We start from the raw sequence: 12,099 nt of genomic DNA, 5'->3' as shown, positions 1-12,099 counted from the left end.
GCTGGTGTGGGGGGCAGGGGTGGGAAGAGTTACCCCTTAAAGGCAACTCTGAAAAAGACACGGTTGTGGGCCTGCCTAGAGTTTGTCTGTGGCTGGAGGGAAATGGGGAAATTCATCTGGCAACCGGGCTTCCCACTGCATCTGGAGAATATTTAAGAGTGAAAGGCATAACGCGGACCCTAAAGCAAAGACAAACCCGAACCCCCGCGACCTCAGAACGTGTCGCTGATGATTCTGAAAACCTTCCAGCTTGTCCAACTTGGCAGCTTGCTGCTCAACCCACGGCACTCCCGGCCCGGGGCGCATCTCGGGCCCTGCGGGAGCCACATCAAATGAAGCCATCTGCCTCCCAGGCACGGCTGCCCATCGCATTCCGGGCTCTCAGAAATCAGGAAAGGGGAAGTAAAGGGAACGGAAACCTGGGGCAGGGAAGGGGAAGGGGAAAGGGAAGGGGAGGGGGAAGGGGAGGGGGAGGGGGGAGGGGGAGGGGGAGGGGGAAGGGGAGGGAAAGGAGAGGGGGAGGGGGAGGGAAAGGGGAGGGGAAGGGAAGGGAAAGGATAAGGGAAGGGGAAGTGAAAGGGTAGGGAAAGGGAAGGAAAAGGGGAAGGGAAAGGGAAAGGGGAAAAGGGATGGGGAAGGGAAAGGGGAAAGGGGAAGGGGAAGGGAAAGAGGAAAGGGGAAGGGGAAGGGAAAGGTAAAGGGAGGGAAAGGGGAGGGGAAGGGAAGGGAAAGGATAAGGGAAGGGGAAGTGAAAGGGTAGGGAAAGGAAAGGAAAAGGGGAAGGGAAAGGGGAAAGGGGAAAAGGGACGAGGAAGGGGAAGGGAAAGGGGAAGGGAAAGGGGAAGGGAAAGGGGAAGGGAAAGGGGAAGGGGGAAGGGGAAGGGAAAGGGGAAGGGGAAGGGGGAAGGGGAAGGGGAAAGGGGGAAGGGAAAGGGGGAAGGGGAGGGGAAAGGGGGAAGGGAAAGGGGGAAGGGAAAGGGGGAAGGGAAAGGGGAAGGGAAGGGGAAAGGGGGAAGGGGAGGGGAAGGAAAGGGGAAGGGAGGGGGAAGGGAAAGGGGGAAGGGGAGGGGGAAGGGAGAGGGGGAAGGGAGAGGGGGAAGGGGGAGGAGGAAGGGGGAGGGGGAAGGGAAAGGGGAAGGAAAGGGGGAAGGGAAAGGGGAAGGGAAAGGGGAAGGGAGAGGGGAAGGGAGAGGGGAAGGAGAGGGGGAAGGGAGAGGGGGAAGGGAGAGGGGGAAGGGAGAGGGGGAAGGGGAGGGGGAAGGGGAGGGGGAAGGAAAGGGGGGGGAAAGGGGGGAGGGGAAGGGAAAGGGGAGGGGAGGGGAAGGGAAAGGGGAGGGAGGGGAGGGGGAAGGGAAAGGGGAGGGGAGGGGAAGGGAAGGGGGGAGGGGGAGGGGAAGGGAAAGGGGGAGGGGGAAGGGAAAGGGAGGGGGAGGGGAAGGGAAAGGGGGAGGGGGAGGGGGAAGGGGGAGGGGGAGGGGGAAGGGAGGGGGAGGGGGAAGGGGGAGGGGGAAGGGGGAGGGGGAGGGGGAAGGGGGAGGGGAAGGGAAAGGGGGAAGGGGAGGGGGAGGGGGAAGGGGAAGGGAAAGGGGAAGGGAAAGGAAAGGGGGAAGGGAAAGGGGAAGGGGAAGGGAAAGGGGAAGGGGAAAGGGAAAGGGGAAAGGGGGAAGGGGGAAGGGAAAGGGGGCAAGGGGGCAAGGGGAAAGGGGGAAAGGAAAAGGGAAAGGGGAAAGGGAAAGGGGAAAGGAAAAGGGAAAGGGGAAAGGAAAGGGAAAGGGAAGGGAAGGGAAGGGTTCCCCTCCCCATATGGCCCCCGGGCCCAGCCGAGCCCGGATTGTCGTCTTTAGCTCCGGGCTCTGGACAAAGCCACCGCTTTGGCACATCTGCCCTATCGTTCCTGAAGGCGGAAAGCATGTGGGATTCCAGAAACCTCTCCCCAGACCAGCCGAGCCCCCCGGTGGGCCGCTGCCCTCGCCCACCCCTGCCTACCGCCGCCGACCGGGAACCCTGGCGACCGGCTCGGAGACCTGGGGGAACGGGGAATGGGGCGGGGAATGAGGCAAGGAATGGGGCAGGAGGTGGGGAACGGGATGGAGCAGGGACTGGAGCAGGGAAGGAGGCAGGCGATGGATGGGGAACGGGATGGAGCAGGGAATGGAGCAGGGAATGAGGTAGGAGATGGTGAACGGGATGGAGCAGGGAATGAGGCAGGAGATGGGGAACGGGATGGAGAAAAGAATGAGGCAGGAGACGAGGAAGGGGATGGGGATAGGGCAGTGAATGGAGCAGGGAATGGTGTAGGGAATGAGGCAGGAGACGGGGAAACGGGACGGATCGGAGAACGGAGCAGGGAATGAGGCAGGAGATGGGGAACGGGATGGATCAGAGAATGGAGCAAGGAAAACGGGGAAGGAACCGGGGATAGGGCAGTGGATGGAGCAGGGAATGATGTAGGGAATGAGGCAGGAGACGGGGGAACGGGATGGATCAGAGAAAGGAGCAGGGAATGAGGCAGGAGATGGGGAACGGGATGGATCAGAGAAAGGAGCAGGGAATGGAGCAGGAGACAGGGAAGAGGATGGGGTCTGAAATGGGGGTGATGGGGGAGGGAGGCAGGAGGCGGACCTGGGGATGGAGAGCAGGCTGAAGATGGGGCTGGGGATGGAGATAGGGGTGGGGGGTTGGAGAAGAGGTTGGAATGGGGATGGGGGTCCCCCCCGGCCGCCCCTCACCTGCAGTCTCTCGCTGGCGGGCTGCCACATCTTGCCAGGGCCCGGGGGATGGAGGGCGGGTGGGTGGGTGGGCACCGCCGAGGGGCACGGACTCCTCCGGAGCTGGAGAGGGATGTGTCTGTCCCCGGGAGAGGAGAGAGGGGCGGGGGGCGCCAACACGCCCTTGCCCAGCTGCCCACCACCTCTACCCAAATGCCCACTACTCTATCCAAATGCCCACCACCTCTAGCTCCCGCTCGTTTCCCCTCTGCTTCCTTCCCCCGTCTCCCTCCTCTTCCCACCTCCCCCCACTTCTCTCTCCTCCCCCTTCTCTTCTCCCTCCTCCCTCCTCTTCCTTCACCCTCCGCCTTTTTCCCCTCCCTCCCTCCTCTATCCCTCTTGCCGTCCGCTGCTAGAGCCCACCCAGCCCCCTGAGCTTGCCCAGCGTCGCGTGGGTCCAGCCAGGGTCATCCCAACGCTTAGGACAGTGCTTGGCTCATAGTAAGCGCTTAACAAATACCATCACTCATTCAATCGTATTTATTGAGGGCTTACTATGTGCAGAGCACTGTACTAAGCATCATTATTTTCCCGAGGGAACAGAGAAGGGGCTGGGGGACTTTGACTTCCAGCGAGAGTAGGGGGCTTGAGGGAGGAATGGGAAGGAAGGATGAGGAGCAGTGGGAGAAGATCCCGTTGTTGGGCAGGGATTGTCTTTATTTCATTCGCTCGTTCAGTCGTATTTATTGAGCGCGGACAGTGTGCAGAGCATCGTACTAAGCGCTTAAAAAGTACAATTCGGCAACAGAGACAATCTCTGCCCAACAATGGGCTCACAGTCTAGAAGAGGAGGGACAGGCAACAAAACAAGTAGACAGGCATCAATAGCATCAAAATAAAGAGAATTATAGATATATACGCCTCATTAATAAAAGAAATAGAATATGTACAAATATACACAAGTGCTTTGCTGCAGAATTGTATTTTCCAAGCGCTTATTGCACACAGTAAGCGCTCAATAAACACAATTGAATGAATGAAAGATGCCTTGATTCCGGGCAGACTAGGCTGGCCCACTCCGAGGATACATCTGAAAGTTGGAATGAGGTGGGCTCGTGGTCCAGTTGTGGGCCAGGACAAGCCAGGTTAATCCAGGGCCTGGATTTTGAAAGTCTGGAAGTACTTCCCTGAGTGCTTAGCCCAGTGCTGTGCACGCAGTGAGCATTCAATAAAACGTCATTGATTTATTGGACATCTGACATCAGCTGAGGGTCCTGGAGCGAAGCTGTCGACGCATGAATTCTTTCAATCGTATTAATTGAGCGCTTACTGTGTGCAGAGCACTGTACTTGGAAAGTACAATTCAATTCATTCATTTAGTGAGCGCTTGGTATGTGCAGAGCACTGTACTAAGCGCTTAGAATGCACAATTCGGATGGTGTACCCTGCACCGGGATGAAAGCTCTGCCTGGGCCGCCCCCAGCCACCTCGCAGTGTGTGCCCCCCTTGGCTCTCCCAGGTGACACCTTTCCTGCGCTTTTATTTGTGCAGCGTTCCTGGCTGGGGGCCGGGGGTTGGCACCGTCCGTGGTGGGCTGCATTTCCAGCCTGCCCGTCGTCAGTGCCAAACCGAGAGCTCCATCTTCCCGAGGCTTGGCTGGGTCACTGATGGAGGCGGAGCCCCTCTCCGCTTCTGGCTGAGATCAAGGTTGGGGCGGCCCGGAGGTGATGAGCGCAGATTAAAACATCTTTCTTTGTCTTCTCGGTTTTTATTTCCTGGGAGCGCCGCCTGGCGGAGGTGAATCCCAAACAAAGAGCATTTACATTTTCATTCCGACCCTCCTCTCCCGCACCTCCCGCTTATTGCTTAGGCCCAGAGTGAGCAGGACGCAGATGGGAGCATTGGCGCACATCAGCCTGAACTGGACTGGGCTCAGGTGTGCCTCCACATCGGTCAACTGCCACCTGAAGGCTTTGATCGCATCAGATCCCAGTTTGAGTCGGCCCAGATCCCTGCAGCTCTACCCGAAGAAGGCTTTTTAGTGAGGAGCCCATATTTTGGGTTCACCTGAGGCCTGGATTGTAAAACAGTGCCCCTGACCACTAAATCGGGAGGGTAACTCCATTTCTCCTGACTGGACTCCTCTGTCCTACTAATTGTCCACCCTGAAGTTTTTCTCTCTCTCTCTCTCTGGCTTTCTCTCCCTCTCTCTCATCTGCCCCCGCCCTAATGAGGTTTTTCAATGAGTGAGGTTGTTGTAGGACTGGGCCCTTTAGGGGTGAATGTTAAACGATTAGAATGTGGAGCCAAATGGACATCTCACCTTTTCTTTCTCTTCCTCTCCTATCTCCACCACTCATTTCCATGGATTGATTCTTCACTGGCTTCCATTCAGTGCTTGAAATTCCCTGATCTCTACAAGACTGAAAGCTCCTTGAGGGCCGGGATCGTGTCTACCAACTCTATTATATTTTTAATGGTATTTTGTTAAGTGCTTACTATGTGTCGGGCGCTGTATTAAACACTGGGAAAGATACAAGCTAATCAGGTTGGACATAGTCCTTGTCCCACAAGGTGTGCCCAGTCTTAATCCCCATTTTACAGATTAGGTAATTGAGGCACAGAGAAGTTAAGTGAATTGCCCAAGGTCCCACAGAAAAGGAGAGGAGGAGCTGGGATTACAATCCAGGTCTTTCTGACTCCCAGGCTCTTAGCCAACTGATTAGACCAGAAGCTGCATGACTCAGTGGAAAGAGCACGGGTTTAGGAGTCAGAGATTGTGGGTTCTAATCCTGGCTCTGCCACTTGTCAGCTGTGTGACCTTGGGCAAATCACTTCACTTCTCGGTGCCTCAGTTACCTCATCTGTAAAATGGGGATTGAGACTGTGAGCCTCACGTGGGACACCTGATGACCTTGTATCTACCCCAGCGCTTAGAACAGTGCACGGCACATCGTAGGTGTTTAACAAATACCACAATTATTATTACTGTACTCTCCCAAGCACCTTCTCTGTATTCTGCACACAGTGACCCCTCAGTAAGTACCACTGAATTAGTGATATCTGTCACAAAGGCCTAAAGTTTTTCAGCTCAACCCAAGATCATTCTAATTCGCTGAAAAAACACACAGAGATTTGGTTGGGAGCCAAAGGAATTGCTCGGTTTTCTCGCCTTCCCTCAACCTATCTGCTTAGGCCCTTTGCTTTGCCTCCGGTCCGTTTCTTGGGGTCTCTGCCGTCGGTCTCCCCTCTGTGTTCAGCTTCTGACTTTCTTTCTTTGATGGTTCTGTCCTCCTCGGTCTCCACTTCTTCCATCTGACTTTCTCCGGCCCCCTGCCCCCCAGATCATCTCGGTCCATCTGGCCTCCACACGCACAGTCTCTCCTGGGGCTGGAGAGCAGACACAGTGGCGGGTTTTAGAGATAAGGGCCTGTGTATAGTACAGTCCTTGGCCGATGCTGGGTTTGGATTGTGTTATAAACGTTAGCTGAACAAACAAAATGAATATTAATATATCCGAAGGCCTGCTGCCCCCTGCTGGAAAGACGGAAAAAAATACTTGGAGGGAGTTGCTTTAATAATAATGAATGATTGTGGCATCTATAATAATGTTGGTATTTGTTAAGCGCTTACTATGTGCCGAGCACTGTTCTAAGCGCTGGGGTAGACACGGGAATCAGGTTCTCCCACGTGGGGCTCACAGTCTTAATCCCCATTTTACAGATGAGGGAACTGAGGCACTGAGAAGTTAAGTGACTTGCCCAAAGTCACAAAGCTGACAAGTGGCAGAGCCGGGGTTCGAACCCATGACCTCTGACTCCAAAGCCCCGGCTCTTTCCAGTGAGCCACGCTGTCAAACACTTACTATGTATCAGGCACCGTATTAAGCACTGGGATGGAAACAAGAAAATTGGGTTGGACACAGTCCCTGTCCCACCATGGGGCTCACAGTTTCAATCCCCGTTTTACAGTTGAGGTAACTGAAGCACAGAGAAGTCAAATGACTTGTCCAAGGTCACTCCCCAGAAGTGGTAGAGCCGGGATTAGAATCCACGACCTTCTGACTCCAAGGCCTATGCGCTATTCACTATGCCATGCTACGTGAATGGTAAGGGTACTTCATAATTGGGGTATTTGCTAAGTGCTTACTATGTGCCAAGCACTGTACGAAGAGCTAATGATCATCACCTTGATTCTATTATTGCTATCGTTTTAATGAGATGTTCATCCCCTTGATTCTATTTATTGCTATTGTTTTTGTCTGTCTCCCCAGATTAGACTGTAAGCCCGTCAATGGGCAGGGACTGTCTCTATCTGTTGCCGATTTGTACATTCCAAGAGCTTAGTACAGTGCTCTGCACATAGTAAGCACTCAATAAATACTATTGAATGATTGAATGAATGAGTGAATGATCAGGCTCCACTTGGAGCTCACAGTCTAAGAAGGAGGGAGAACAGGTACTGAATCCCCACTTTGCTGATTAGGGAACTGAGGCACAGAGAAGTGAGGTGACTTGCCCAAGGTCACAAAGCAGACAGGTGATGGAGTCGGGATTAGAACCCAGCTTCTCTGACTCCCAAGCCTGTGCTCTTTCCACTAGGCAACACTGCAGTGAACTTCACGGAAAACATCCCCATTTAAGAAGAAAGGGAACAGCCTAGCCTAGCGGGAAGAACATAGGCCTGGAGGAACAGGAGAGCTGGATTCAAATCCCAGAAAAGAGAAGAAAGTCTTTCTCTGCCCCACCACCCTCTTCCTTTTAAGATTTAGTCTGAGACCCAGGTGTCAAACCCGATTAGCTTGTATCTACCCCAGTGCTTAGTAACGTGCCTAGCATGTGTTAACCCCTTAACAAATACCATTAAAAAAAAAGGGAATAAAGGTTCAGCTTCAAGAGAAGGCTCCACCCCACAGCATGGTTCCTGGTTAGTATTTGTTACTGGTTATTCTTTGGCTGTGTGCATGTGTGTACGAGTGTCAGTGGCTCACTCCCTCTGAGCTTGTTTTCTAGACTGTAGGCTCCTTGTGGGCAGGGAATGTGCCTCCTCTATTGTTCTAGTGTACTCTCCCAAGTGCTTAGTACAGCAGTCTGCACGGTAGAGAAGCAGCACTGTTTAGTGTATAGAGCACAGGCCTGGGAGTAAGAAGGTTTTGGGTTCTAATCCCAGCTAGGCCACTTGTCTGTTGTGTGACCTTGGGCAAATCACTTCACTTCTCTGGGCCTCAGTTACCTCTTCTGTAAAATGGGAATTGACACTGTGAGCCCCATATGGAACGGGGACTGTGGCCAACTCGATTTGCTTATATCCATCCCAGCCCTTAGTACACACAGCCTGGCACATATTAAGTGCTTAACAAATTCCATCATCATTATTATTATTATTTTGGCTCTATTCAAAGAATGTACCCCCACACTACCCACGCACATAGTTTGGGTGACCAAAATATGCCAAGAAGGGTTTGGGGAGGGAAAAGGTTTGGGTAGGAAAAACATAGAATTGTTGCTCTCCAAATCCTACCCCACCAGGATGAGGGGCACCCCTCAGAGTTGACAGGTTCAAATAAAACTCGAGGAAAAACTTCTCCCCGCAGAAGGGGTGAGCCCATGGAATCTGTCCTCAGAATTAGTTCTTCAGAGGGAAACACCAGATGGTCCCAGAGTGGTTTCAGTAGATTCATGGTCCAGCAGGCCTTGCTGGGTAGCTGAGGGAAAGTTGAGACTGGAGAAGAGTTAGGAGTGTTGTGTAAGGTTCATCCCTGACCATGAGGATGGGTATTCAGTAAAGCGTCTAGTACACAGTTCCTCTCCAAGCAACCTAATGATCCCATCAGAGACAGAGCCCTGGGAGGGAGGCGCCTTTAGTCCTAGTCAGTAATGGCATGGCTTGGGGCTGATGTCATTAGATTTCACTGGGACTCCCACTTAACTCAAAGAGAGAGAGACTTGGGAGGGAGGGGTTTGGGGGCTCAGCCACCTTAATCCGTTGCTAAATCCTGCCAATTTTTCCTCCACAGTATTTCCAGAATCCACCCCTTTCCACTCCATCCAGATGGCTACTATATTTGTCCAGGCACTTGTTATACTTGACAGCCTCCTCACTGATCTCCCTGCCTCTAATATCTCCCCTCTTCCAGCTCTTACTTAACTCTTCTGCCAAGATTATTCTTCTAAAGTGTTGCTCTGCACACACCTCCCCTCTCCTCAAAAACCTTGAATGGCTACCTCCCTTTCAACATCAAGCAGAAACTCCTGACCTTTGGCTTTAAAGCACTTTATCACCTCTCTCCTCCCATGCTGTTCCATTTTCTTCTCAAACTACCTTCCGGTTCAGCTCACTGCTTCATTTCTGTCTCTCCCACCAACAACCTCTTCCCCTTATCCTGGCCTGGTATTCCCTCCCCTTTCACAGGACTCCCCATCTTCAAAGCCCTTCTGAAATCACATTTTCTCTTCTCTGCCCTGGTTATATTCTCCCCAACTACCACTTCAGCACTTCTGAACCATCTATAATAATAAGAACTGTGGCTTTTAAGTGCAGCACTGTACTAAAATATGTTAATCAAGTCCCACATGTTACTCACAGTCTAGGAGAGAGAATAGGTATAGAATGGCCATTTTGAAAATGAGGAAACTAAGGCAAAGAGAAATTAAGTAATTTGCCCGAGATCACACTGCAGATAAGCGGCGGAGTCAGGATTAGAACCCAGGACTTCTGACTCTCAGGTCTTTTTCCACTAGAGCTTGCTGCTTCTCAAGTGTATGTGTGTACTCTGTTCTGTTCATAGTATTTCTGTTCACAGCAACGTACATACCTAAACATTTAAGCACTAACATATATACTTCTTTCTCTTATAAGTAAATGATTTCACTGTCAATCTTCCCTTTTGCCTACAATCTCAATTGCTATCTCCTAAGCATTTATTACAGTGCTCTATGCACTATAGTTCAATAAATAGTTTACTTAAAGTAGTAACATCAAGTGCTTAGTATAGTGCTCTGCATACACTTAAGCGCTCAATAAATACCACTGATTAATTAACTAAGCAGAGGAACACCCATTGATCCTCTGGCCAAATGTTGAGAAGCCATAAAACGTTATTCAAATATATCTGGGCTTTCCCTACCCCCTAGAGTTGACCCAGTCTAAATACTAACCCATAGTGCCAGGTTGTTTATCAACCAGAATGGCTTTGGTCTCAATGTGCTTGTAGAGGCACAACTTAAAGTTGGAAGGAAGAGTCAACACTGGAGGATGTCTGCTCTTTGCTTAATAAAGGGTAAGTCTCTTCCCCCTCCCTGAAGAGCCAGTACTCTGTTGCAGTCTTGACTATCAAGAAGTTCTTCTTTATGTCTAACTGCAATCTCTCCTCCTTTGCTTTAAGCTCATTTCCTCCTGGTCTGTCCTCAGTGGGGATGGAGCATAACTGTCAGCCTCCTTCCCCTATAACCCTTCGCAGATTCATTCCCCCAACTCAGCCGTCTTCTCTGCCAGCTAGATATCTTCAAGCATGAAGGTTTCTAAGCATATGACCCCTACAGACTGCCAGCTCCCTCTAGACTATAAGCTTGTGGGCAGGGAACATCTGCATATTATATCCCAAGAGCTTAATAGAGTGGTGTCCACACAGTAGGTGCTCAATAAATACCACTGATTGATTAAGCAGAGGAACACCCACTGATCCTCTGGCCAAACATTTCCCATCTCTCTTCAGTTTCTCCACATCCTCCAGTTTCGTCCTCATGAGAATTTCCATAACATGCCTCAACCATGTGTTCACGAATGGTAGCAAAACTCATCCCCTGACCCTACCGTGACAAACAAAACCAGTGAGCAGGAGTGGAGACTTCTGGCTGCTAAGGGCGGAGAGGCCCCTTGGTGAGGGGAAGCAGCCTGGGGGCTCGGGATATAGGGGGCCCAGGATTTGCAGTGTCAGAACTCAGGATAATGTAAAAGTTTAAGTGGGCTAGCTTCAAGACCAAGAATTCTCCTCCATACTTGACTTGATAACATTTATTCGATATTTATTGAAATAAGCAAGGATTTGAAGAAGCACAGAGCAATTGAAGCAGCCACAAAATTTCCTGTGTAGAATAAATAAAACACGCCATGAGAAAAACACAGTATTGAATAAGTTGATTCTGCATATGAACGGACTCTTCAAAGCAAACAATTAAAATCCTAGATTTAGTATAGTCACAATATAAAAACTCTGACTTCTTAAAGAAAAATATAGATTCAGATCCATCCTAATTTCTATCCATTTTCGCTAAATGCTTTTCCAAGGCTTAGCTTGAATACTGTTACCAAAAAGGGCAAACATAAAGTTCAAAAGTATGTTTCAGCAGGTTCCAGAGAAACAATGCAGAGACAGGTTACCTACCCATGCACAGAAGAAGGCTAAAGCTGATACCATTCAAATTAAGAATAATCAATTTTACTATTTTCTTTTTCGACACAGACAGTATATTTTAGATTTCTTTGAAGTAACGGATATACAGCATTATGCACCCTATTAACACTTCACTTTTTTCCTAACTCTACTCAGAAAGGCAGCACTGAAATGTCCGATAGAAACTTCTCGTCGATTAAATTGATTCTCTAAACAACCACAGACATTCACCCAGATTTAGCAGTAGTGTCTACCAGGAAAAAGCACACACTATCAGACGCGTACAGTTTAAAGAGCTGAAAGTACACTAAGGTGTAACTCATGAATCTTGCAAATTCAGTTTTCGAAATATTCCTCCCAACTAAAAGCTGCAGAAAATTAGTTCTTAAATATTCTACGGAAAATTCTTGAGCAGCAAACAATGTGGATTTCTTTCATCTCCTTCTTCCAGAGACTTGACCGCAATGATGCCCCCAACCCAGGGGCCGGCACCGATCCGGGAGAGATGGACTCCGCCGGTTACAAATCTTTGGTTTTGATCAGGGTGACCAAGGGTTTGTCATCGGGGCTGAAATCCTCATAGGCGACGGGCGTGGCGTCGTACATGGCGGGGCGAGATTTCTTTCCAAACCTGGAAGGCAGAAGAGACCCAGCTTCAGTTAGCCAAAGGAACACTGGAAGGACTGGCTAGGGAAGGGCGGGGCCACCGTCGTCCAGAGCTGCTCTCCCACTGGGTGTCCAGGAGGAAAGCCCAGCCCAAGCAGAGCAAACAGCCTGGGACCTGGGGATTGCCCAAGGGCTCCAGGGGCCAGTCCAGGGGCAATGGCGTGGGTGGCATATACGGGGCAGGCCGTGAAAAACAGACACATTCCGCTTTTCTCTCGAGTCAGCCTGCGAGCGGCCCTGCTATTCAAAAGGCTGTTCCCCATCCCCGACCTTGGCGGTCACCTCCCCTACCCCAGACCGAGGCGGTCCTAGGATCCCCATTGAATTCCCCAC

General features: G+C 51.0%; 2 protein-coding genes across 3 annotated transcripts in view; both read right to left on the bottom strand.

Annotated features, from left to right (window-relative positions):
• The window catches only part of PID1 (phosphotyrosine interaction domain containing 1), a 151,684-nt gene extending 148,688 nt beyond the window's left edge, over window positions 1-2,996 (bottom strand). The window contains exon 1 of the mRNA XM_029074966.2: window positions 2,730-2,996. Coding sequence (XP_028930799.1) covers window positions 2,730-2,759 — 30 coding nt within the window. The 5' untranslated portion in view covers window positions 2,760-2,996. The remainder of the gene's footprint in view (window positions 1-2,729) is intronic.
• A 7,710-nt stretch (window positions 2,997-10,706) lies between these two features.
• The window catches only part of DNER (delta/notch like EGF repeat containing), a 197,450-nt gene continuing 196,057 nt past the window's right edge, over window positions 10,707-12,099 (bottom strand). For both annotated transcript variants that reach the window (XM_029069128.2, XM_039912661.1), the window contains exon 13: window positions 10,707-11,731. In XM_029069128.2, the coding sequence (XP_028924961.1) occupies window positions 11,620-11,731 (112 nt within the window). In that variant the 3' untranslated portion in view covers window positions 10,707-11,619. The remainder of the gene's footprint in view (window positions 11,732-12,099) is intronic.

This window comes from Ornithorhynchus anatinus, chromosome 1 (genome assembly GCF_004115215.2).
Source record: "Ornithorhynchus anatinus isolate Pmale09 chromosome 1, mOrnAna1.pri.v4, whole genome shotgun sequence".
Taxonomy (NCBI): domain Eukaryota; kingdom Metazoa; phylum Chordata; class Mammalia; order Monotremata; family Ornithorhynchidae; genus Ornithorhynchus; species Ornithorhynchus anatinus.
Note: the sequence above shows the minus strand (reverse complement) of the source record. Positions and strands in the feature narration are given on the sequence as shown.